General features: G+C 36.7%; 1 protein-coding gene across 3 annotated transcripts in view; it reads right to left on the minus strand.

Annotated features, from left to right (window-relative positions):
- The window catches only part of PTPRO (protein tyrosine phosphatase receptor type O), a 239816-nt gene that overhangs the window by 69814 nt on the left and 143090 nt on the right, over positions 1–26912 (minus strand). For all 3 annotated transcript variants that reach the window (XM_077870947.1, XM_077870946.1, XM_077870948.1), the window contains exons 3-10: positions 23157–23315; positions 20892–21044; positions 18779–19222; positions 16548–16709; positions 12454–12650; positions 5699–5819; positions 5154–5347; positions 4099–4210 (exon numbers count right to left, since the gene is read on the minus strand). In XM_077870947.1, coding sequence (XP_077727073.1) covers positions 4099–4210; positions 5154–5347; positions 5699–5819; positions 12454–12650; positions 16548–16709; positions 18779–19222; positions 20892–21044; positions 23157–23315 — 1542 coding nt within the window. The remainder of the gene's footprint in view (positions 1–4098; positions 4211–5153; positions 5348–5698; positions 5820–12453; positions 12651–16547; positions 16710–18778; positions 19223–20891; positions 21045–23156; positions 23316–26912) is intronic.

Here is a 26912-nt window from a genome sequence, read left to right on the forward strand (position 1 = left end):
TATTTTCCAAGCAGTACTGGAAAATTTGGGGTCCTGTAAAAGTAAATTTTTTATTGTGATGCAGCAAAGGTGTTTATGGAAATAAAGGACAGTAGGGTCAACAATTAGAGGGACGGAAAATAATTATTGTTTCTATAAAATAACAAGACAATGTCATTGATCGTGTCTAACCAGTGCTTTGCAAAAGATGGGCTCTTAATAAATGTTGCTGAAGCAAGTAGTAAGGGAACACAGGAAGGGCTCTTTGTTAAATTCTAAGACTGAGTTTATTAATTTTTAAAATATTCTTACACATTTAAATTTAAATTATTTCTAGTGGAAAGGAGAATTCATTACAAGCTTTATAATACATGAGCTCTGAAAGCATATTTAATTATTTTTTAAACTAACCAATAATTCTGAAGATTTTAGGAAACACATACACAAGGAAATTTAAAGTCCATGTGTATGTTACTTTGAAGACAAGCTGGTGATCCATTCTGAGAGACAGCACAAAACCAGTTGAAATATTTGGAGGAGAATTTCTATAAACCATGAAGATTCATTTTCCCAATAAGCTACTGGTACTCATAAAAAGCAATCATAACTATACTTTCAAGAACAATTATTCTTGAAGAGATTTGTAATATATACAGTAAAAAAACATTTCTGTTTTGGGGCACCTGGGTGCCTCAGTTGGTTAAGGGTCTGCCTTCAGCTCAGGTCATGATCCCAGGGTCCTGGAATCAAGTCCCACATCAGGCTCCCTACTTAGTGGGGAATCTGCTTCTCCCTCTTCCTTTACCTTCCCCCTTGCTTGTGCTCACTCTCTCTCTCTCTCTCTCTCTCTCTGTCTCTCAAATAAAATCTTTTAAAAAATGTATTTCATGTGAAATTATAATAGTATTTATATATATGGTTGACAATAAAACCTTGAAATACCAGCAATGTATCTAGCAAGTAACACAAATCCACATCATATTTCAGAATTATCTAATAAAGAGAATAATACCTTTGGCTTCTTTTATATTTCTGTGTACTTCTTTATATGTATGTATCTATTCTTATAATTCTTCAAAGGATATTTTCTTATGTTTTAATTCAGTAAGGACAAGAAATGTATTTAAAATTGCAGGGGTGTATTTTTATTTAAAACCCAGAAGTGGGGATCCCTGGGTGGCGCAGCGGTTTAGCGCCTGCCTTTGGCCCAGGGCGCGATCCTGGAGACCTGGGATCGAATCCCACGTCAGGCTCCCGGTGCATGGAGCCTGCTTCTCCTTCTGCCTGTGTCTCTGCCTCTCTCTCTCTCTCTCTCTGTGACTATCATAAATAAATAAAAAAAATTTAAAAAAAAAATAAAATAAAAAAAAAATAAAAAATAAAACCCAGAAGTGTACAGCTCCTCCCTCACATGTATTTTATACTCCGTATTGCTGCTTTAAAATCCAGCATGTTGCTGAAAGGCCACAAGATGTCACTATTTGTTTATTAAACATTATTTGGTATACTAGCATAATGACTATGCATTTGACTTGCAGACAAAGTTGCCTAACAAAGACGGTGGACTAGAGATCCTAATAAATCACAATTACTCAGACTTTTTTCCCTATATTCTTTTATTTCACACAATTTGGCATTAGGCTCACAGCTAAAAGCAGAGGTAAGAGAAACATGATATCCTTGTTTGCTTTAAACTTGAAATGAGGGAAGAAAAACAAAACAAGGCAAGGCTAAAATTTCAACTGGTTTTTAAAAATAAGTATAAAAATAAAAGTCAGCTACCATATATATTTTAATAATGATTAATGTTACATAATTTAATTTTCATACTACCTGTGAAATAGTATTGTACTCTTTTTATAGATGTGAGACTTGAGACTGTGTTAATATGCTTAGCTGAGACAGTGAACTGCTAGTGTTGACACAACTTAGTTGATTATCCCAGGCAAAGATAAGGAATTCCCAAAGATCAATTTATTGGAGACAATAGATTGCTCACCTAGGCAAGTAGCTCACTTATTAACCTTATGACTATTCAGATTTGCCAGGCCCACCACCCCTCTTGCCACATCCCAGTCAGTTTCCAGCTTTGAAAGGCACACCCAAGCCACTTGAGTCCAGAACTCCAAATCCTGTTAATTTTTCTTTTTTTTTTTCCTGTTAATTTTTCATTTCTGATGTTCCCCTCAGAGACACTGCAAAGAGCCTATTGAGGCAGTTTTCTGCCTTATTGCAATGAGTTCTATTACACTTGCTTTTGCTCTGTTAGCCTGTTGTTAGGTAGCATTTTGAATTCTGCCAATGAGAAAAAAGAAGTCCAGGATCATTTGAGATGATTTGCTTAAAGCTCGACAGCTAGAATTTTGCAGAGCCAGGTCTGCTCAATGAAGTGTTCAGATGCAAAGTCTGGGCTTTTCCAAGACATCTGCTCTGTCTGAGAAGAAAGAGTGTTCTCAGAGAAACAATGTCAATAAAGTTAAGCTGTATGAATTATTTACTCCATAAAATTTAATTAAAATTAAACACACAATTATTAACACAGTCAAGAAGCTAATACAGTACTAATGACATAATTGGTATTTTCTACCTTTTTGGTACTTTTTTCACTTTTTTATTCTAGTATTATTGTTAACATCTGGAACACAGAGACCTCTAGACATGGTCTTGTAAAGGAAGGAGATGAACTACATACATCGGTAGTGTAAGAATTCACATGATGAATTTTTTTTTAAAGATTTTATTTTTAAGTATTCTCTACACCCACTGTAGTGCTTGAGCTCACAACCCCAAGATCAAGAGTTGCATGCTCTACTGACTGAGCCAGCCAGGCACCTCCACATGATTAATTTCTTTTCTTTTACTTTCTTTCCTTTTTCTTTCTTTCTTTCTTCAAAGCTTGATAGAGTAAAACTAGATGACCCGGGAAGAAAATATTTTGTTAACATTATTTTGCTAACATTTCTTCTCTCAGCATAACACTAAGTATAGCCTTGCAGTCCAACCAAAAGTTCCAGAAAAATTTTCATTCAAATAAGGTTCAAAAGGGTTAGTGTTTCTCTGATGAATTTCCCCTTTTCATTGTCATCTCTGACCACCTCTGCTATCTCTGCTGTATGATAATTAACTAACTGTTGTTTAAGTACTTAAACTTTGTGCCAATATTTCAATGTATTTTTTTAGGGGGAGAGGGCCAGAGGAAGAGGGAGAGAAAGACTCTTAAGCAGGCTCCATGCCCAGAGTGGAGCCCAACTCCGGGCTCTATCTCGCAAGCCTGAGATCATGACCTGAACCAAAATCAAGAATGGGATGCTGCGGCACCTGGGTGGCTCAGGGGATGAATGTCTGCCTTTGGCTCAGGTCATGATGCTGGGGTCCTGAGACAGAGTTCTGCATCAGGCTCCCCGCAGGGAACCTGCTTCTCCCTCTACCTATGCCTCTGCTTTTTCTCTGTGTCTGTCATTAATAAATAAATAAAATCTTAAAACAAACAAACAAACAAACAAACAAACAAACAAACAAACAGTGGGTTGCCTAACCAACTGAGCCACTCAGGTGTCCCCTAAGTAATGTATTTAAATGGAAAAAAATAACAGAAACTATCACCATACCCATTTTACACTTAAAAAAATTGAGGCTCTGAAAAGTTAACATGCACAGGTTACACAGCGTAGGTGGCAGATCCGTGATTCAAACCCACCTGTCTCCAAAGCCTATTTTAACTCCCACAATGGACAACACTGCCATCAGCCTGTGACTTTAAAAATGGTTTAATTAATAAGGAGATGGAGGCACTCTAGCAAATATAATCATCGAATGGGTATAATCAATTCATCTCAGTGTGAAGCTGAAAGCTCTGTCAGCTACAACTCTGTTCTAATCAATTCCAAACAGGAGCACACAATAAAGGACAATAACTCAGGATTAAAAACATATTTTAATTTTTAAAGACTATCATTTAAACAAATAATGAGTTTTCAGAATCAAGCATACTGCCATCCATGAAACTGATGCTCCGTCAGTACTGGGTGAACAACTAGCACTTTCTGGAGATGTATCTCTTTAGAAACTCCTCAAAATAGTGTTCTCTCCCCATGGAGGCAGTTCCCGCACACCACTCACCTGTTATGAAGCTGATGGTGGAGCTGTCACAACAGCTCAATTCCGGGTCTCCCCATGTTACCATGGTAACTCGGAAGTTGTAGTACCACGCTGGCAACAGATTGGCTATCCTCTGAAAAGATCAAGGAGACAAAAGACTAAGGGGAGGAAAATCATATTTTTGGAACAGAGTTATTTTTATTAGGTCATGAAAATAATAAGTATTTTTTATTTATGTTTCTGTGCCTTTTTCTCTTTCCCAATTTTTTTTTCATTAAAAATTCTTTCTGGACTGAGGTAAGGTGTAAATAGAATGATATACAAACATAATTTTTAAAAAGTGGTTCACAGGTACAGAGTCAAATATTTCCAATACTGGTTTCGTTTGCAGTTTCCTAAGCTGTATTACACAGTGAAACAGTACTTATTTGTCAGTGATTGTATGTATGCATCCCCCTATTTCTAAGAAAACCGATCTCTCCCAACTCTATTCTCCCAGTTTGGACCCTAAGCATGCGTCCTTGTTAGGTGGCAAAGATCAGAGTCGTCTGCTGGGTATAGGGCAGCTGTGTACTTCATGTGTGACCTGTAGGAAACTGCACTTTAGAAGCCAGTCCCAGAAAAAGCAATCTTTGACTTGCTCTCCTGAAGAGGAGCCTGTCACGGCCTGACTTTAGAGGTATTTAACAGATGCGTGGATGTTAAGAATACTCATCATTAGCGTTAAACAGTGTCAACTAATTATTGAATGACTAAAGGAAATTTTTTGTGTTTTCCTCCTCAGGAAGCAGAGAGAAACAATGAGCATTTGATAGCTCTCCTAAAATGTGGCTGTGTGCAATTAGGGGTGAAAACATGTTTCACATATTTTTTTTCTCTCTCTCTCTCAACCTCTCTCAAAAACAAAATGAGTCCAGAAAACAAAAATGACTAAAAAACAAAGAAACAAAGAAACAAACAAACAAACAAAAACACCAAACTCTTGAAAGTGGCAAGCCACTCGTGTATTTACAGGTAAATTTTTCTGATACGGAAAGTTTCATCTGTTCGCACAGGGAAGTGTGACAGCTTCTTACCACTGAGGCAGTCAAGGAGACAGTTGCTGCGATTTCATAGTACGTTGTCCACTCTGATGTCATGGTAGCAGGGTTGAAATAAAACATTTCAACTACATATTTTCTGAACACTCCTAAGTAAGGTCTGCTCCAGCTGAGAACCACTGCCGTAGGACCCAAGGGATAGAGCATTAAATCCTTTATCCCCGTTGGAACTTAAGAAGAAGTGGGGCGGGATGAAAAAAGAGAGAGCCAAGAAGGAATATTTAATATCTTAGCAATGGTTTCAAACTTAATAACTAGTGTTTTTGCTCTTCTGATATGATCATTGAATAAATCATATTTTTCCTGAGTCATTGATGCTAATGATATTCCCCAGGTATACAACTATAGTCATTTATTACTCTGAATGTAGAATATTGGGTGAGTATGGGTCCCCCCCATTTATGATGATAATGATTTGGGCGTAGGCATTGCACCCCCACGCCAGAAAACAAACAAACAAACAAACAACAACAACAAAAAACCCAGTACTCTGATAGTTATTCTTGAGGCTGGCAACTTACCAATAGCAAATGTCACAGGATCTGAAGGTGGTCCAATCAAAGGGCCTTTTCTTAGGTACATCACGACCTGGTACTGGGCACCGGGAACCAGATTTTCAATAATAGATTTGCTTGAGTTCACCTTTAAACCAAACATCCGATAAGATTTATATAGAGCTGGGCTTTCATAACGTGACACAAAGGCTGATATCATATTCAGGGACTCTTTGTGGATGCCTTTGAAATCCAGAAGCCTTTGCTTGTTCTGGGGAAGGTCAGATTTCAAAATTAGGATGATTTATAGTTTATGTGAACACTGAGGGGAACCCAGAACATTCAAATTCTATGGCTGGATTTAATAAGCCCCGCGAACTGCTTTATACCCATCAATGTCAATTTCAACTATGTACACTAGAGACACATCAGCCTCTAACCATAATCAAATCAGCAATACCATAAGGGGAGTCTGACATCCTAAACTGTGGTGTCAGCTAAAAAACATACAAAGATCAGTGCAGGAATGTCTTTAGTCTCTCGTCACTTAGAAGCATATAATATCTAATTATAGAGATGGAAATGACCTCAGAGATTATCTGCTCCAAATCTCTCATTTAATAGATCAAGAAAGTAAAGCCAGGAAATGGCCAAGGTCACATATTTAGATTCAGCGCCGGGACTGGAAGCCTAGTATTGTGACCTCTAACGCCTGTTCCGGGCAAGTCAGGGGACTCAGCACGGAGGTACATTGATAAGTGCTTCTCAAGGCTATTGTGACCCTATAAAATAATGTTGAAGAAAATATTTCTCCTTTAGATGAGCTCTCTTTTGCTGTTCTTTTAAAGAAAAAAAAAACCTTTTTTTGGTAACAAATACAATATAGAGAAAGACAGAACAGATAGATGAATGAAATGTACTTACTAAAGTTTAAAATGTTGGTGTGCACTAGGATTGATACTTCAGCTTACAGGTCAAGAAGTGTGTGACTTTGACCTTTAGTACCTCTAATATTTAAGAAAGTCTTGCTTAGTAGGAAGAACACAGGCTCTCTCTCTATTCAGACTGCCTGAAATCAAATCCTGCCTCTACTCTTTTGTAAGCATGAAAGTTTATTTATAATTTATTTACAATTCTTACCTTGGTTTCCTGATTGATAAACTATAGATAATACTATGATATATACCTCCCAGAGGATGCTTAAACTGGAGTACCAATAGAGGTAACTCATTGCTCAGCAATTTTTTTTGGCTTCTAGGGTACATAACATAAAATTTGCTGTGGAAAGGAGCATAAATCAATGAAGAACAGTATCGTTGACAGCTTACCTATGCTATAAGGTTTTTTTTTTTTAATTCAGCTTCATGATGATTTTAAGAATAAACAGAATTGATATGATATGAATTTTAAAACCTTCTGATACTGGAAACTGATTCTACACAATAAAAATTGTATAATTTGAATTGGTAGAACTTGCTCTAAAAGTTAAGTAAGGAGACAAGCATATCATAATTTCTTTTCCAATAACTTAAGCAAAATAAAATTAAGTTGAATGAATACATTAGCATTTCCCTCCTTTCTTTCCTATTTATACTCCTATAAGAATTTTTTACCCATGTTTTCAAATGTGAATTCTGCTGGAAGTCATCTAGGCAGAGTTAGCCAACTAGATATCTGATAGAGCTTTTCTCAAAGAGACAAACCATAAATAAGACGTGTATGTTGCACAAAACTAAGTAATGCTGTCTTACTTCTTTAAAATAAATTTTTAAATGATAAAACTAGTAATGTTCATTGTGGAAATTATTTGCACAGTAGAAAAGCAAATGAAGTAAACTGGCAATTTTTCGGTCTTCCTCCCCTCATTTCCAACATTTTGGTAGGCAATCTTCAGACCCTCCTCAATACATATATACATAAATAACATTATATTGACCCATATAGGTGTTAATTATTAACTTGCTCCAAACTTTTCTTTAAAACTTAACAGCACATCATAGACATCTAGGCAGGCATACCTCTCAATGCTAACATAGCTCATTAATCACTCATTTAGAATGTTTAGCATAGCAGGACAAAAAAAAAGTGTAGACTGCTTCAGGGTGGTAAAGTTTCTTTGGTTTGATAATATTTTAAGCAAGTGGTTGATTCTGATTATTCAAATGACTACATGATATTGTAGCCACTTAAATATACCATCATGTTTAATACCCTGAGGATATCATGCTAGTGAAATCAGTTGGAGAAAGACAAATATTGTATGATTTCACTGTGTGGAAACAAAAAGAGCAAATCAAATGAGCAAACAAAACAAAATAAAACTCTTAGGTACAGTGAACAGAATGGTGGTTGCCAGAGGGGAGGGGAGTGGGAGGTGGATGATAAGGGTCAAGAGGTACAAAGTTACACTTATAAAATAAATAAGTCATAGCAATGTAACCTACGGTATGGTGACTGCAGTCAGTAATATTGAGTTGCATATTTGAAAATTGCTAAGAGAATAAATCTTAAAAATTCTCATCATTAGAAAAAAAATTTGTAACATTGTACAGTGATGGATGGCAACTAGGTTTATTGTGATGATCATTTCCCAATGCATGCAACTATTGAATCATTTTGTTATACACCTGAAACTAATATAATGTTATACATCAATTACACCTTGATACATAAAACATGCCATCTTAATAAATTCATCTTAGGGACATTATACTTCTTTTTAAGATGATTTTATTAATTTATTTGAGAGAGAAAGAGAGAGAGCATGAGGGGGGAGAGGGGCAGAGGGAGAGGGACAAGCAGACTCCCCACTGAATATAGAGCGATTGTCTTGACCTAGGGCTTGAGGAGGAACTAAAGGTGGGGCTCCTAGCAGGCTCCATAGAGTATTCAACCCCAGGACCTTGAGATTAAGACCTCAGCTGAAGTCAGATGCTGACTAAGGCCACCCAGCACCCCTATTTTTTTTTCATAAAGAAGCAACTATGTGTATGTACATCACACTATTTTAAAAAATTACCTTGGTAACAAATAATAAACCCTAATTCCTTCCTGCCATCTTGTTTTTGAATATTTACTGAACCACCAGCCTGTATCTGAGCTTCCATCCCTCCATACCCTAGTATTTATCCTGGATCACCTTTGGGTAGGTAGACTGAAGGCAGGCAGGAGAAATGCCCCTGAATTCTCCCTCCTAAATAACACATATTTTATTCTCCAGAGGAGAATCATTCCACACCTTCTCCCCCAATTTTCATCCCTCCTTTGTATTCCACTGTTTCCTCTCTCTCATTCCCAACTGGCTCCATCGCCATTCCAGAGAATTTAGTTCAGCCCAACACCCCTCTGATGAGGCACCAGTCCTGTTCCTCCCCAGCTAAAGAAATAGTAGGAAAGATGTCTTAGAGAGCATAGGAAATACATGACAGACTTAAATAACTGCGTATGTACATTGTCAGAAAACACTTGGGGACCAAGGCAGATCACATGTGAAAATAAATATACATTCATATATGATGTTTTTTAATCCTGAAATTTATGATTGTGTGTGAGACTTTGGAGAAAGTACTGAAAGCACATTTACTTTGAAGAATTGACCGCATCCTCTATGTATATAACACTTATAGAGCACAGACTTTATGTTCAACATATATTTATTAATGAAGAGCACTGAAATGGTTGTTAGGAGGCATACATCACAAAACGCCTTTTTCTATGAACATTTGCATGCAAACTCATACCCAAAACAACAACCAGATGTGAAGAGCATATACATGATGAGGAAAAATTCAAATTAATGGGTACAATGTACCTACTTGGAAGGTCAGACTCTAAGCTTCACAAACTTAAGGTTCAAGTCAAATCTGTTTTATTTCTAGGATCTTATGCAGGACCCGCCTAGCACACAGAAATCAGTGGTGGTGTAAAGAAGAGTAGAAGCACTAGCAGGGAGTCTCATGGATGATGTATCTAATGTATAAAGCAACGATCCTGTGTTATAGTCACTGGTAGAAGCAAAGTAGGGCAAGTGAAAGTATAAAATAGTAAAACATTATATTATCTGTTAATACTATAGTATCCCCTTATCTGCAAGGGATATGTTGTTCTGAGACTCCCCCCAATGGATGTCTGAAACCATGGGTAGTACTGAACCCTATACGTATTATGCTCTTTCCTATACATACACATATACTTGCTATAAAGTTTAATTTATAAATTAGGCCTAGTAAGAGATTAACAATAACCAATAATAAAAAGGATTACAACCATATGCTATCATAAAAGTTATGTAAATGTAGTCTCTCTCAAAATATCTCATTGTACTGTATTCACCTTTCTTATGATGTTGTGAGATGATAAAATGTCTACATGATGAGATGAATTGGGGTGAATGAAATAGACTTTGTGACCGCTAGCTAGGCTACTATTGACCTTCTGACTATATGTTGGAGGAGGATCGTCAGTTTCTGGCCCACAGGTAAGCATGGGACACTGTATCCATGGAAAGTGAAATCATGAATAAGGGGGTGAATACTACTGTATGCGTCTGGCTTTAGAATCACTCTTAGTTTTGAGCTGCATTTTGAATTTTAATGTAATCACAGTACCATTGAATACAGAATTAAAGAAATACTATTATTTTTTCCTTTTGGATAAAGTTGCTTTGAGAAATAAGCCCAAATCAGACCAAATACTGGGATAATATTTTCTGGGCTCTTTTGATTAATGGCCACATGACTGCAGGCCAGTTTTTGAGACTTTTTTTCTAATTAATTAATTAATTAATTTGAGAGAGAGAGAGCGCAAGCCAGGCGGAGGGGCAGAGGGAGAGGATCTCAAGCTGACTCCATGCTGAGCCCGATGAGGGGTTCGTTTTCATGACCTTAAAATAATGACCTGAGCTGAAACCAAGAGTCAGACACTTAACCAACTGTGCCACCCAGTCACTCGTTTTTGAGATTTTCTGAATGGATGTTTCCTCATCTAAAAATGTATGTGTGTATGTGTGTGTGTGTGTGTGTGTGTGTGTGGTAGTAGTAGTAGTAGTAGGGCAATGGATAGTGTTGGTGTAATAACACAATCTTCAAAACGTTCTTGTAACTGAGATAACACCTCACACTGGGTTCTAGATCCCACCCTCCATTTTAAATATTGGCTTCTTTGCCTATAATCCTGAACAGTTTCATGTTTGCATCTCAAGAAGGCATTGTCAAAGTGCACTGAGACTGGTCTTTCCTGGCTCATTTATAATTTACAATCTCTATCAATACCGTTAGCCTCTGGCTTCTGTGCAAAAGATATGTAATTTGTGCATTAGATGAGGGGTGAAGAAATGTACCTTGGAGCGGTCAAGTTCTGTGTCATGTTCTATAAGAGAAACCCATTTTTCTACCAATGTGACAGGTCAGCCATCTTTCCTCTCCTCAGGAAAGGAATCTACTAAGCCGCATAGTGAGTCGTGATTACAAGTTAATCAGTTTAGCATATTTACTCCTTAATTTAATTCAAGTCAAGGGGTAGCTTCATCTTCAAGGAAGGGCTTATCTCAACACTCCTAAGCCCTTCTAGCACTCCAAAGGCCATGACTCCTGAGTTCATCTTATCAACTCAAAGTTCCTCATTCTTTGAGTTTCACTAACTGCCTAACTTTCCTGGGATAAATGGAAATGTTCCAAAAAGCTTTCATGTGCCAAACGTTTTTGAGTATTATATTTCCAGTGCATGACACACGAGTTGATAATTTCATTTTTTTTTTTTTTTTTGCCTTTAGGGAAGTAAATATTGTGTCCTTAAGACACCGGGAATCAGTGAATTTGATCTTAGGAAAAAAATAAAACAAGGTTTTAGGAAAGTAGGGCTGAGCTCCAGGCTCCCCGTGGATACTCGGGGTGATGGGAAGCAAGGTCTGCCCCGGGGGCATGTGGCAGGGTTTCTGCTCAGGACTGGCGGCTGGGCATGGAAACTCATCCTAGTAGCCATTCCTAGAACTACTGACTTGCACCCCGTTTTCCCTTGCCCCTCAGGCTCCCTCATGCTCACCTAACTCCTATTTATCCTTCAAAGCTCCTCTCAGCTGTGATTAGTGAAAAGGGAGTTTCTTACCTTAGTACTTTTAATTTTTGAATTATTTTTTCAGTGCACATGAATGACCCTATTTATAATTCAAGTAACAAGAAAAAGGATGGAAAAGAATAAAACCAACCAACCAGCCAACAAAACTTCCCCCAGAACCTTCTGCTTGGTTGTCTCCTACCCTGGGAAAAGTTTTCCTGGCCAGTTTCCAAATCTTCTTGCCCCAGTTCCATATTTACTCCTCCCCAGCTCTTTCTTTCCATGAACTCCTAGAGCCTCTCAATCATTTCCTTTTAGCCTAGGCCTTATTTTATGCTCAGCAGTGACTGTATGATCCCTCACGCATTGTTCTCACTAGGTTACAAACTCTGCAAGAGGCAGACACAGAAATCACCTAGATCAAAAAAAAAAAAAAAAAAAAAGGAAAGAAAGAAAAAAAAAAATCACCTAGATCCCCAACATCTATCTGAGTACCTGGCACATTGTAGGTGTCTTGAACGAGGCGTGAAAATAAAAGGAAGCGGGTAGTCCTTAGAGGGAGAGGGAAGAGGACTGCAACCGGAGCACCATGCACACTCATTTCCCACTCACAAAGCACGCAGGGAGACCCCGGCACCCCCTCTTGCCATGGTCTCCTGGGCTGCAGGGGTGAGCACGCCCCTCGGCCTGTTTTGCTTTTTGTTTTTATTTTTTTTCCCCTGCGCCTTTACCTGAGTGCAGTACTGCTTTTCTAGCCTCTGGCTCTCCTTCTGTTTCTGGCAGGTGAGTGACACCACAGACACGATGGTGCCGTTGTAGTTCTCTTGGGAAGACGTCCAGGACATCAAAGCGGTGGTTGAGCTTAAAACGTGGACGCTCACATGCTGGGGCTTCTCGGTCAGCTCTTCGATCCACTCTCCCAAAGGGCCTGGGCATTTCAAATAAGAGCACAAGGTTTCGTGCTGAGCTGATGGAGATCACAGAGTCTAGTTTCAAAACTCAGGTTGTTTTCCTTTTTGCCCTTACACAGATCAAAGCAAGACTGGCAGCTGGGCCGGCATGGCTCTCTGGCCACTGCCAGCTGGCCTCACCCTTGGATCTAATGCCAGTGGTGGCAGCAGCAACAGGAACATTCTATGGACAGACAGACAGACAGACAGACAGAAGCTCCACTTGAGCTGTCCTGTGCCTTGGAGGTTAGCCTGGTAAATTCTCCACCAGAGAAAATTTACTTCTCTTTTCAAGAAGCGTGGGTGTGGAAGGGGGGGCATTGCATCAGTGTTTATAATTCCTTTGCCGTTAGGATCTTCCATCTCTAGAAATAATTACTTTGAGATTCAAATTAGCCTCTACTGCCTTCGTGTGAAAAGATTTTAAATTTGGTAACAGCAGGATCAAAGAGGTGGGGTGCGATCATATTAGCGAAGAAATAGGCAGCAGGCCGACTCAATTACAGAAGCTGCCTGAGATCCGGGTGATAATTTGAGGGTCGTGGTGGGTTCCTCATTATAAAGTGTCTCCACAGAAGTGCCCACTGTTAGCTTTGTTCTCTTAAGTTGCTCAAGTGGTTATTAGCCCAGTGCCTGACACATAGGAAGGATCGAGAAGGGGTGAGGTGGTTATTATCTACAGAAGTTCCTTGTTGAAATGCACATGTGCAACCTTCCTTTATTTACTGAGGATATGCTTCTCAGTGTCTTAAGAGGGAGCTGTATTCCTGGGCTGGAACCCCAGGAGGGGAGAAAGAGCAAGTGTTTCTGCTGGGGACAGCCATCTCAGGCTCACAGCAAATGGGGCCAGGGAGATCATGACAATAAAAAAACGATAATAATAATGATGGCAAAGAGACAGAGCATTCAGCATGTCGTAGGCTTTGTTTTAGGCTTACCTATGTTTCCATACTTAATCCTTTAACTTTCATAACAGACCCATGAGATAAGTATGAGTATTAATCCCAGTTTCAGATGAGGGCGCTGGGGCAGAGATAGGGTAAGTAGAGCTGGGATTCACCCACAGGAAGGCTGGTTCCAGAATCCATGCTCTCAACCCCTGCATGAAACCTCTGGGGACACTAGGAACCTGGGAAAAATTCTGGTTTGGAGACAGGAAAGGTGACCAAAACTCGACTTTGCTCATTATTAGTGATGTAACCTTGGGGAAATGATTTAACTTCTTTGACTCTGCCAATGTATCGGCCAGATGGATTAAATCATAGAATGTTAGAATTGAACACCTGAGATATCCAATACTTCATTTAACTGATGAGAACACTGAGGCCCAGAGATGTGTATGACCTCTCCAATGTCACAGAGCTAGTAAGTGCTTGGGGCCCAACCCAGACTTCTGGTCTCCTGGATCAAAGTTTTGTGACAATTTATCAGGATGCCATCTATCACTGGCATCAAATGAGATCACATGTGTTAGAGAATTATGTAAATTTGAGGTATCATCATCATTGTGAGGAAGATTCCTGGGGTCCTAGGGCCACAGTGAGCCATGGTTGGAGGAAGCAAAATGAATTCTCTCCTTCAATTTTTTTTTTTTTTTTTTTTTTATGTTAGGACTTTTTACGTTAGGACTAACCTGCTAATCAAGCCAAGATAATGGGTCGCTGCAGGCTACATGGAAATGGACTTTGCTGTCAAATACTCCTAGGCTCTAGTCCTCATTTGGACACTTGGGAAAGTCACTAAACTTTCTGTGACTCAGTTTTTTTTTTCCCACCTGAAACATGGGGATAACTGAAATATAAGGCTGTTGGGAGGCTAAGGTAAATGTTTATCTTCCTTTGCATCTCTGAGGATAGCCTTCAAAATTGCGTAAATACAAGTCATAATGCAACAAGACAAACATAAATGTTGATGAAATTTAATAAATATTAATGTCATAGCTTAACACTGGAACAGTTTGGTCAGGAAAATGGGCTGCTAATATAATTAGCTGGCATGAGTCCGCACTATGTTGAGGGGGCTTACTCAGTTGAATGTAGTATTTATATCTATAATATCCCATTTTAAACTAAAGGTGTATATACAGTACACTTGAATAATTCATTACTGCAGAGGGGAATATCATAAGCACTAAAAATATCATTTTATTGGAAAATAAAATAAAATTTTTAGTGCCCTATACTTTTCTAGATGAATATTAATATACATCTCTCTGAAATAATCATATTTTTGAGCAATTCTACAACATTCTCAACAGTACTAGTCAATCTGGATACTCTAGAGCAGAGTGCCCAACACATGAAAGTAGTTCAGTGAATATCTGGTAAATGTACAACAAAATTAATAAAATAGTATAAATATGGGCCCTAGGCTAAGACTCTATAATTTGGTATAAGAGGCAAGACATACACAAATAAAACAAATCTAGAAAACTATTATACACAAATAAGCTCTGTATTTTGTGTTGTTCCCTATGAAACTCAGTAGAAATTCAGAGAAGGGAAGGGCCAGCATGGCCAGAATAGCTGAAGGAGCTTTGCCAAGAGCTGTTGACACTTGTGGTGGATCTCTACTGACAGGGAAATCTTTTTGTTAATAAAACACTTTATGCTTCATGGGAGGGACACCTGGGTGGCTCAGCGGTTGAGCATCCGCCTTCAGCTCAGGGTGTGATCCCGGAATCCGGGATCGAGTCCCATATCGGGCTCCTTGTGGGAAGCCTGCTTCTCCCTGTGCCTGTGTCTCTGCTTCTCTCTCTCTCTCTCAATCTCTCTCTCTGTGTCTCTCATGAATAAATAAATAAAATCTTAAAAAAAAAACTTAATGGGAAAAACCAAATACTAAACTTTGTTCTCATTCTCTAGTGACCTCACATCAGAGATCTTCTATAACCAAAAGACATGCAAGCAATCATGACTATTCTTTCTGTATATCTAATGGATCTTTAGGCCTCTTACCAGTAGTGATATTTTTAGGTTCTTAAGTAGAAATGCTACATAGAACGCTTTGAACATTTTTCAGTTGTTAAATAAACTGATCTCTTCCCTCTGTCCCCCTTCTCATTCTCCCACCTACCCTTTTGAGAATTGTTTGGTGAAAGGTGGTATATTGCCTTTGGAGAAGGTGATAAAGTATATGGCAATAATCTTTTTTGAAGAGCCATTTTTATCCATTGCCTTCTGGTTTTTTTCTTTCTGCTGATGGGAGGCATATTTAACTGCTGATAAACTAGCTAACTGATGTTTGGCTTCTAAACCTCTGGTGAACATATTCAGATAAGCTGAAACCATTACAGATATGCATGATTTGTGTAGTTTTGGGAGGCTAGTTATTTGCTCTGTTAATGCCCCTCATAGAATCAGTAGAAACCATCCTAAGACTTGACAGTGGAGCTTTTAGGATGCTCTAGCCTTGTTTTCTTATGCCAAATTTATGGTGACGACCTAGGTCTTACTACACTTAAATCTGTTTTTCTTTTGAATTATCTCAGCTCAATATTCTAATGAGACTTTCCCCACAGTCCAACAACATCAATTTTCTATAAGTCCTCAAACAAAAGTCATATTTCCTAAACAGTGTGTCCATGTTCTTGGAGAGTTTGTTCTGACTAGTGTGGAAGGTCAGCTTAATAAATGTTCAATTATCACAATAATAAAAAAATGCGTAAGTTAAATCTCTGGGTAGGTTTGCTACTATTAAACATACATATATTTCCTCTGCTGTCAAAATCTCCTGGATCTGGGCCTCTTCCGACCTTGACAATTTCTCAGGGTCTCTGAGGTTTGATGAATAATTGATGCCCGAGCATCATTAATCTCCCCAGTTCCATTGTCCTAGCTCCCCTGTAAGTGCAAAATAGTCTCTTTGGTACTTACTGATATAAAAACTGAGCGATTTTGCTGACTGACTTTTCCGAGTGTCACAAGATCCTGCGGAACTAAAGGTTGTCACGGATAACTTATATTTCCCAGGCTCCTTCAGTTCCGCAACAAATTCATGTGCTTCTTCATCCACTGTCAAATATTCAGTAAAGTTTTCTGAATCATATATAAAAAAAGGAGAATATATATGAATTGAAACCTAAAAGGGCCTTGAATGTGGACAAGTCAATTAATTTAAAAAATAAGTATTTTTTTATACTGTTTCCTTTTTGTCAAGTTCAATTATACATCTTCATCAAAGATACTAGAAAAGAAACATGACCGAGTATTCAAATTGTTTTTCAGGATACTTTTAAATAACCAAATTAAAATATGGCATCCAAATCAATAAAACTTAGAGATGAGTATATACTGCATATTCTTATCTAATGTCACCCAACAACATTATATGCACAGAACAGAAGGAGACTCTCAGGAGAAGATTACGATAGTTGACTTTCTCATCTGAATATAAGGAATAAAAAAAATAACCAGCATTAAGTATCTTATCAGTTCTTTGTGGTAGTATTAAATATCCAGAAATGCCTTAGAATGAATTGAATTATTTCTTATTGGAAATTCTTCTGAGTAGGTTTTCTGACACTAGTAATACTTGTTCATCTGTCTTCTACCAGATTTTACTTTCTAAAAGTAAAAATGGTTTTTACATGCTTCAAAGTCCGTCCCCTGCTGCTTATTACTTCATTTGAAGTTGTTCTCAGGGGTTGGTGACTACGATAGCCTTCAACAGAACACACTGCAGTCAGATAAAAGCATGATTGAACCTTCATGGAAATACTCATTAAAAAAAATTGTGAGTTACAGGAACCTATTTCCCACAGAATATATTGTGGAACAGAAAAATAAAAGATTAAAAGCAGATGAAGACGGACATCTTTATACAAGTAATTCCAGGTAAATGTGAAAACTTTTGACTCAAATAATTGGAAATGACAAAGGATTTCAATTTTTTTTTTTAAGGATTTCAATTTTATACGGTTTTTAAATATGGTCGATTGCTCTATAATCCAGTATAGAGGAATCCACAGATTTTGGTGTCTTATTTTATTAAATAAAATAAAGGCAAACAATATGTAATATATTATACTATATGGTACTAATGCCCTACCCTGAAAAAAAACAGTTATCATTTGAACTGCAAATATTGACAACCTGACAACTTTGCCACCCGAACTACTAGACCGGAAAGTATAAAATGAAATATGTTATTGTACAAACAAAACAAACAGCAAATAACTATAAAAACCTAACAAACAATAATTTAGATGTGATTTGTGACCTAAATTAACTAAAGGCCAGAGCCCTGGTTTTCAGAAATTAGTGGGCTAAAACGCAAAGAATGGCTCTCAGATGCTGGATCAATGGATATGATACACAGCAGCTATGTTGAAAATACTAGTGGCTGTGCATTTTCTATTTTACTACCAGCTCCTCTTTGGGAAAAATGTGGAGTGCTGCTGGTTCCCCAGAGGCACACCCTAAGGCTAGATGAGGACACAGGGCTGATGCTCTTGGGAAAGTAGCCTTCTTGTCACATTGTTTTGCTACATGCTTCATAAATCGTGTATAGAAAACAGAAAACTGGGATCCCTGGGTGGCGCAGCGGTTTAGCGCCTGTCTTTGGCCCAGGGCGCGATCCTGGAGACCCGGAATCGAATCCCACGTCGGGCTCCCGGTGCATGGAGCCTGCTTCTCCCTCTGCCTATGTCTCTGCCTCTCTCTCTCTCTCTCTCTCTCTGTGACTATCATAAATAAATAAGAATTAAAAAGTAAAATCTTTTAGAAAACAGAAAACTTCTCTAGCATATTTTGTAATTTGTGATGGTTGGAACTTTAATTCAAAATCTTTCCAAACATAAGGTTTTCCTCAGTAGCCTGGGGCCCATGACATATTGGGTAGTGAAATATACACAAGTTATTAGTACTTGCAATGTAGAAACTACCCAAACCTTGAATTCTGATTCTGCCTATTCAATTTTGTTTTCTAGTCTTCACGGGCATTGCTACTCAATTAAATTCTTCCCTTTCTTTACAATTTTTCTTTAAATATTAACTGCCTGCCATCAAGTCTTTTGTTTTTTTCTAAATATTTTAGGTTTAACATATTTCAATGTCCTTTCCTTTCCACACCATATCTTATTTTTGCTGACTTCCTATTACTTTACCTTCTCTTTCTATGTGGATATGGAACCCATCGAAGGCGGTGGGTGGTTTGGGTGGCAACCAATTCAGTATCATTTGTACAGGAAAAAATGAGAGAGATCCTGCTGTAGATTTTTCCGTCTCACTGAGCGTACTATTATTTTCATATTCCATGGGAAGGACACTGACAAAGTCATCTTCACTTTCGGGGGTGGCAGATGCACTGCCCCACCAATAGGGCTGGGATGTAGTTTCATAGTCACTGCTGTTGAAATCAGGCCAACCAGAAGAAATGTTGCCAGAGGGAATTTCGGGGGTTTCGTCTGTAAAATGGAAGAGTTTGTCTTTTCCCACTGTATCTTGGGATCTCATGAACGATTCCTCTGGGAAATTGCCACTCTGTTCTTCCCAGTTGTTTTTGTTCAAGTTTACAATACGAACCGAGATATTTCGAGGTGGATAAGGGGCTGTAAGAGAGGGAATTTTCAGTTTCAAGTAATTTTAATTCTGTTATAATGAATACTTAATCTATAAGTGAGTCAAATACACAAGTGGATTTACAAAGTAGAGGTCAGTTTTACTTCTACTGTATAAAGATAACCTACATCAAGAACTATTGTGGTGTCAAATACACTTTATCTAAGATTTTGTGCATAATGTGCACACATGAGCGTTTCACCACTCATATTTCAGATACATTAACTAATGATATACATTAACTAATGACAGTATGCTTGTCCATGTGGTAATTTAACCATGTCCAAAGCAGAGTTGTGTAAATATTCTTCAGCTTATCAAAATCGCCTTTTAAAAAAACTGAGTCTCTGCCATTGGATATTTCTTACAAAAAAGCAGCTATAGTGTACTTAGCTATCAAGATAAAAATTCTCCCTATGACATAGTTATATTTAGGAGAGTTGCATATATACCTTTAGAAACATTAGCAAAATATTAGAAATTTAGCTTCACTCCTCACCTCTCCAGAATGAAACATACAGGCACAAAATTAGTTTGTGAATTATGGAAGCATACTTTTCTAGAGGTAGAAAATTATGAAGGCACAGTGTCTGGTCTACCTACAACAGTTTCTACCTATTCTTCAAATAGCAGCTTAAATATCACCCCTTTCATGAACTTCTAATAAAAATTAATCTTTCCTTCCTTTGTGCAGTTATATAATTTTGTACCTCCTAGGACATTTATCACAATCTGCCTTGAAGGACAGCCATTTGTATTGTATCTCTATCATTTTTGAGGACAGGAAACAAATCTCACCAGACTTTGTCTTCATCTCTCTCATACTTAGAGCAACTTCCAGGTAGAAGTCACTCAACTGATATTGTTTCCTTACTTAAATTGAATAATGAAAAATACAAATAGAATCTTAGATGTTGCCATGAGGTAAGTCACTTATTTAGCTGTAAAGTTTCTTTGACTTGGCTTGATTATTGAAAATCATGAAATCTTAGAATTCAGATTAGCAGAGTCTCAGGGGTGACCTATTACAATCCCCATTCCCAATGTCCATATAAAAGGCCTCTCCAACATTCCTAATGAGTGATTTGGGTACATTAGGCATGGGTAATGTCAATTATCTTGATATTGGTGACAGGCATTTAGAATGTGTGTATTATTTCCATCCATTCTTCCATCCATCCATCCATCCATCCATCCATCCATCCATCCATCCTATAACAGTGCTTCCTATTAATGATGCTACAATAATTAAACACTACAAGTTTTAGACATACATCTGAATCCCAATATTTTCCTTTAATAATGTGATATTCTGTACACCTATCATTTTTACAGCCATATGTGAATTTTACCAGGTTATAGAATAACTGATGTCTACTTCATCAAGTTAAGTTACTTAATTATAACCTTTGGTAGTATCATGTACTTTTTTCCCATTTAAATATTATAAATCTATGATTACATTGACATATTTTATATTTTTCTTTTAAATATTTTACTCAGTTCCTTTTACACTGAAAATTTGTTTTAGAGTAGTAAAAATATATATTTATTTCTTAGCTCTAGAACAGTATTTTTCTCAGAACGATAGAAAGTATACATGCAACAAATATATGATTTAATTATCTTTTAACAAATTTAATTCTTCAGAAGACTTACCAGTTCTATGCTGTTTGGGTTCATGACTGATGCCACTGTACTCCACAAGAGTACTTTTATTAAAAGTTGCTTCAGATACCAGCTGAAAAGTAATATTACTATAACATATTCCTGGCAGCCAGTGATTAAATACTGTTTTTCCCTTAAAGAAATCTGAGAAGAATAAAAACAATCATATTAAACTTTTGGTCTCCTAAATGCCACATACTTCTAGAAAGTTTTAAACAATTATGATTAAATAGCCATAAGATATTATTTCCTGCAACTTCTGGCATGGTCAGTAATACAAAATTGGCATAAAATTAGAGATGAAAATTTGGATCTTTAGATCCAAAATCCTGAAAAGCTTTTTTCTACAAGAATTGGATACCATTGGAAGTAAGTTTTTATTATAGGAACATTTGGTTTATTAAATGGAGAAGATAACATATCGAAATTGTAGACATTAGGTTTATGCTAGCCATTTACTTTATGATAAAAATCAAAGATATTTTGCTATTTTATGATTTAGGAAAAAGTAATTTTATAAGGCATGCTTTTACTAGGCTTACTTGTAAAAACTGGCCTATTTTTAAATTAGAATGGTTTATCTACACATGATGAAAGAAAGAAAGAGAAAGAAAGAAAAAGTAAGAAAGAAAAAAAGAAAGAAAGAAGAAAGGAAAAAAGAAAGAAAGAAGAAAAAAGAAAGAAAGAAAAGAAAGAAAGAAAGAAAGAAAGAGGAAAGAAAGAAAGAAAGAAAGAAAGAAAGAAAGAAAGAAAGAAAGAAGAAAGAAAGAAAGAAGAAAGAAAAATTTTATTTGGAAAACATTAAAGAAAATAATAAGATTCCAATCCAAATTAGGAAGAAATGTGGGAAAGAAACCAAAAGTACCACTTACTGAACTAAAAGCCAAAAATAAATTTAAAAATCAATTAACTTAAAATGGAGAGCAGATTGACTTTTTAAAAAACTCCTAGCTTTTGACAAAACACAAGACACCTAACTCTGAGAAATGAACAAGGGGTAGTGGAAGGGGAGGTGGGTGAGGGTTTGGGGTGACTGGGTGATAGGCACGGAGGGGGGCACTTGGTGGGATGAGCACTGGGTGTTATGCTATATGTTGGCAAATTGAACTCCAATAAAAAAATAATAATAATTTAAAAAAAACCTCCTAGCTTTTAATTCAGCAAAAATTCCAGAGAATGCTTTTCAATCATTCACAAACTGGTATTTGCATGTGATCAATAAGCAAATAAAGCCCCACTTATTAATCTGCACATATCTTTTAATTGAAAATTTAAAAATGCCATAACTTGTGGAGTCTGTTTATATTTATTTGATTTTTTTAAGTTACAAAAACTATAAATTCACTGTGTGCATTGTAAACAATGTCTTATAAAAAAGAAATCCATAGAAGAAATGAATTTGGAAAAGTAGCAAATCAAAGTGACACTTTTCTAGATATTATGCCTTGTGTGCTTCAGTACCCATTCTCCATCTCACCGATATGTATTTCCAGTTACAACCAGTCAACTTTGATGGCCATCATCTATGCTCTCAGAGAGAAATGTTAAGGTATTGGATCCTGGGAGTATCTAAGTCCTTTCCATCCTAATTCACTCCTAATAGAGTTGAATGGACTTCCTCCTTCTCTCCCTCTCCATCTTCTCCCCAACAGTCTACTCAGAGAAGGTGACCGGATTCTTTCAAAATGATTGATTCCCGTAGGATTCTCTTTCTCTCCTCTCCCCACAGGGTCCCTATCAAGCCAGTATAAACAATAAAACCAACTTTTGTATATTCATGCAATCATTTAGCTGGTCTACAGATACGTACATCCAAAGGAACCAAAAAGCATTATCATTCCCTTTTGAGGATAATCTTGGACCACCTCCAAGCGAAACTTGGTGGAAGGTAACTTTTTTGCTCCTTAGTTCTAGATATGACCTTCTAACATATTCAGGAGGAAACAAGTGAGATGCTTCTAAGTTTAGGTTCAAATTTATTTCTTGTACCAGACATGCTGCTTTTGGCAAAACTAACATACAAGTATAATAATTTGACTATTTCTTGTGCTTATATATTACATGTGACTCTAGCAAACCAGATGTTCTAAGATTCCTCAAAACAAGATTTTCAGAAATAAGTAACTATTTTTAATGGTTCTTCCATGATCAGATAGTGAATTGTAAGACCTCTTGAGACCAAGAGAGAAAACCATTTGGCAAACATCATGTAAAAAGAGTAGTCCTCATTTATCACCCCTTCCTTTTGCTTCTTACCTTTATATAGCATTGTTCGGAAGTCTTTACCTTCCCAGTAGCTTATGTTTACTCTTGTGAAAACATTATACTTTTCTGGATAATGAATTTCAAACAGGACTCCTGTTTCAGGAGAAGGTTTATAGTCATATATTGAAACACTGGTTACAGGTAGTGGTTCTGCAAAAGAGAAGTAAATGGGCAAAGGGGAGGTGGAAAAAAAGGAAGAAAGGCCATTTTCAGTGCTTGAAGTACCAAAAATTACACCTATCAGAACACTTTACACACTTTTATTATCCATGAGTGCTAAACTGCTCCATACTTATGGGTTGACTGTTCTCCACAGCAATAATTAACAAAGTACATTTATGTGGTGGGTTGTGCCTCTCAAAGAAATTTCATATTCATTTTTCCATTTGCCTCTTGCAACAACCCAGAGATCTAGGATGAACAAACATGAATATTGCCATTCAATAGATAAAAATAACCATGAGGACTCAGAGACTTCAAATTATTTGGCAGAGATAATTTAACAAATACATGGCAGAGTCTGTATCTCCAAATTCCTAATTCGTTTTTCTTTTTTCCAAGCCAAGAAAACTTGATATCAATAACAGGCCAGTAACAAAAAATACATTTTGGCTCTGCCCAAGGGTAAATGTTTATGTGATCATTTATTTCTTTTTGTAAACTTGGTACTTATTTTTCTATATTAAATATAATATCGCAAACCACCTTATGTTGTGAGAACTATAGTTTATCAAACCAGTTTTCCTACAGAAGTTTTAAAAATGTGGATTTGTATTTTGCTTGAATTGTTAATATATCACAAAACTTTTAAAATATTCATTTTTCAAAACTGCAATTTGATGTATGTCCATAGCTCCTCTGTATCCCATTCTTCAACAAAATTCTTGTAAGAATGACTGAGCTCCCTCACCCTTCTGAAGGAGCTGTTGGATAAGTTTTACTTTCATTTGTTTGATGTGAGAAAATCTTTTAAATAATTTGGTTTGGAGTCAACTATTGTATTACAGACAAAAATAATTCTGATTTAAAGTTTTATCATTAGAGGATTCTCTACAGCCTAAATGAAAGCAATATCCTTACTTTAAATTTTACACTTTTAAAATTTGTTTCAATACCATAGGATGCCAAAATTTGATTTAATTTATTTGATGAGTATCGAGTATCTACTTTGTCTTAATCTGTAGGTAAATATTTTTTATTTTGCTCTCTAGGATCGCAATCTATTTCAGCTTTTGCTTTTGATTGAAGAGATCCAGGAAGGACTGAAGCAGCATGTTAAAACTTTGATTTTTCCTGGAACTATCTTAAAAACCAAACCAACATCTATCAAAAGTCTTCAGATTATAGCATATATTGTGATTATGTCCCAGTAGCTACATACTGTATTCTCTGGTTAAATGTTTCTATTCTATCTTTGACTTGTCCTAGGTCTTCTTGCTTGAAGGTAACATTTACAGAGTGAACTCACTTGTGTCATGTAAACAAATAACTCAACCAACCCGAGAAGACTCTTGTGTATTTCTCTTTGATTAATCCTCCCCAAAAGTTTTGAACTATTTGAATGTCTTTCTTTCAACCCAGTCTAATTACTAACCCACAGAGTCTAACAAATCCACCTACTGCTTCTGGATCTAAGGGAACCAAAATGAAAGCTAACAACAAAAAAAAGCAGCCACAGAGCAGAGACTCTTCCACGGCTGCCGTCTAGTATCTCATCTTCACCAGGGTTCTGTCTACTGGAAAGAGAAGTGAGAGGTCTGTCCAATCTTTCCTGCCTTGGGGCCTGGCATCTGCACATCAAAGCCATGGCCCAACTTTGAAATTCAAGAGAGATGAGGATTACAGCATAGATATTTTATTTTGTGATTTTTTTTTTTTTTTTTTTTTTTTTGCTGCTGCTGCAAGCGACTTAAGTTTAAACTAAGAATTTTCAAAATGCCTCCTTGGATGTTTGCTTCCTACAGTTCTCTCGGCTTCAACATAAGTGACCTAGGTCAGCTGTAAATTCTAAAATTCAAGCCCGGGCATTACTAAGCCATATTCAATCCAAGAATTACTATTTCCAATAGAATTCAAATGCATTCTCTAAAAATAGTTTATTTTCTCTCCAGTGACATCCTTCATTATTTTTCTTTTTAGAAATTAAGTGATGTGCTATAAACCAGAGCTGTTATTACTCAAGTGTTTTTCAATGATGACAAGATTTAAATCTTGACCTAATTCAATAACCGTTTCTCTGCTAGCCACCATGTACTTTTCCATTTCTTGTCTTAGGAACCAGGCTGGACTGGATAGATAAATAGAGTTGTTAGAAAATGTGAATCATTTATTTATTACTTCTGTTTGTTTATTCCTTTTTTTGTCCTCAGGTTTTTCTATTTTCAAAAAGCTAAGTATTACAAAATATATTTGAAAATCACTCATATAACTTACTCAGATCCCATTTGTCTCCCACCCTGGTCAGAGGTAAATTATTTCTCCGAATTTGATGCTTATCTTCGATGTGATTTTTACTTTTATATTTATATGTATCCAACATCCATACAGAATGCTATTTTGCATGTTTTAAAGTATGTTAATGATCTCATATTATATGAATCATTCTGCAGCTTACTTTTACCAACTATCAGTGCTTTTCAGATTTGTTCATCTTGATGCAAGTATCTCCAGAAACTTTATTTTAGTGTTCACTTTAGAATTATACAAACTATACAGTTTAATTGTTATTTTGTTAGCTACAATCATCCACTTTTGTTGCAATGTTGCAATAAATGTCTTGCGACATGTTTCTGTAGGGTATGCACATCTTGGATTGTATGAGATATTGTGAAATGTGTTCTAACTTTGTCAGTTTACATTTCTATTGACAGTGTATCATAGTCCCTCTTTCTTCATATTCTTATCCAACACTTGCTAATATCAGCCTTTTTAGTTTTTGCCACTCTGAGACCTGAAATTTTGCCTCTGTTTTAATTTCCTGTTCACAAAAGAAGTTGATTATCTATGTTTACTGACCATTCAGCTTCTTTTTTCTTAAAATTGTTTGGTTCTTTTGTCTGTTTCTTGGGCTCTTTTTCCATATTTTCTGATAATTTGTAATGCAATTTTTGTCATATACTGCATTATCACTGTCATTTTTATTTCAATTGTGTCCTATGCCTTCCTTATGATTCACTTTCCTTATTAAAACATATCACTTAGTAGTTATTTAAGTTATGGCCTAGGAGTTAAATTCTCCTAGGATTTGTAATCTGGAAAGGTTCTTTATCTTTAGTCTTGATGTAGTTTAGGTGGATACAGAATTATAAGATATCCTCTCATTACTTTGAAGCTATTGCTCAATTGTCTTCTAGAATCAATTATTGTAGAAGAGAAAACTTCTGTCAGTCTAACACTTACTTCTTTGTAGATATTATGCTTTTTTTCCCCTTTAATAACTTCTAAGCTTTTTGTTCATCCTTGATAATCTGTGGTTTCACCATCACATATCTAGATGTGATCTTATTTTTGAATTACCTTACTAGTGATTTGGACACTTGTCAATCTGTGGATACATGTCACTCTTCTTTTCTTTTCTTTTTTTTTTTTTAAGATTTTATTTATTTATTCATGAGAGACAGAGAGAGAGAGAGACAGAGACACAGGCAGAGGGAGAAGCAGGCTCCATGCAAGGAGCCCGATGTGGGACTCGATCCCAGGACACCTGGATCATGACCTGAGCTAAAGGCAGATGCTCAACCACTGAGC

Source organism: Canis aureus, chromosome 25 (assembly GCF_053574225.1).
Source record: "Canis aureus isolate CA01 chromosome 25, VMU_Caureus_v.1.0, whole genome shotgun sequence".
Taxonomy (NCBI): domain Eukaryota; kingdom Metazoa; phylum Chordata; class Mammalia; order Carnivora; family Canidae; genus Canis; species Canis aureus.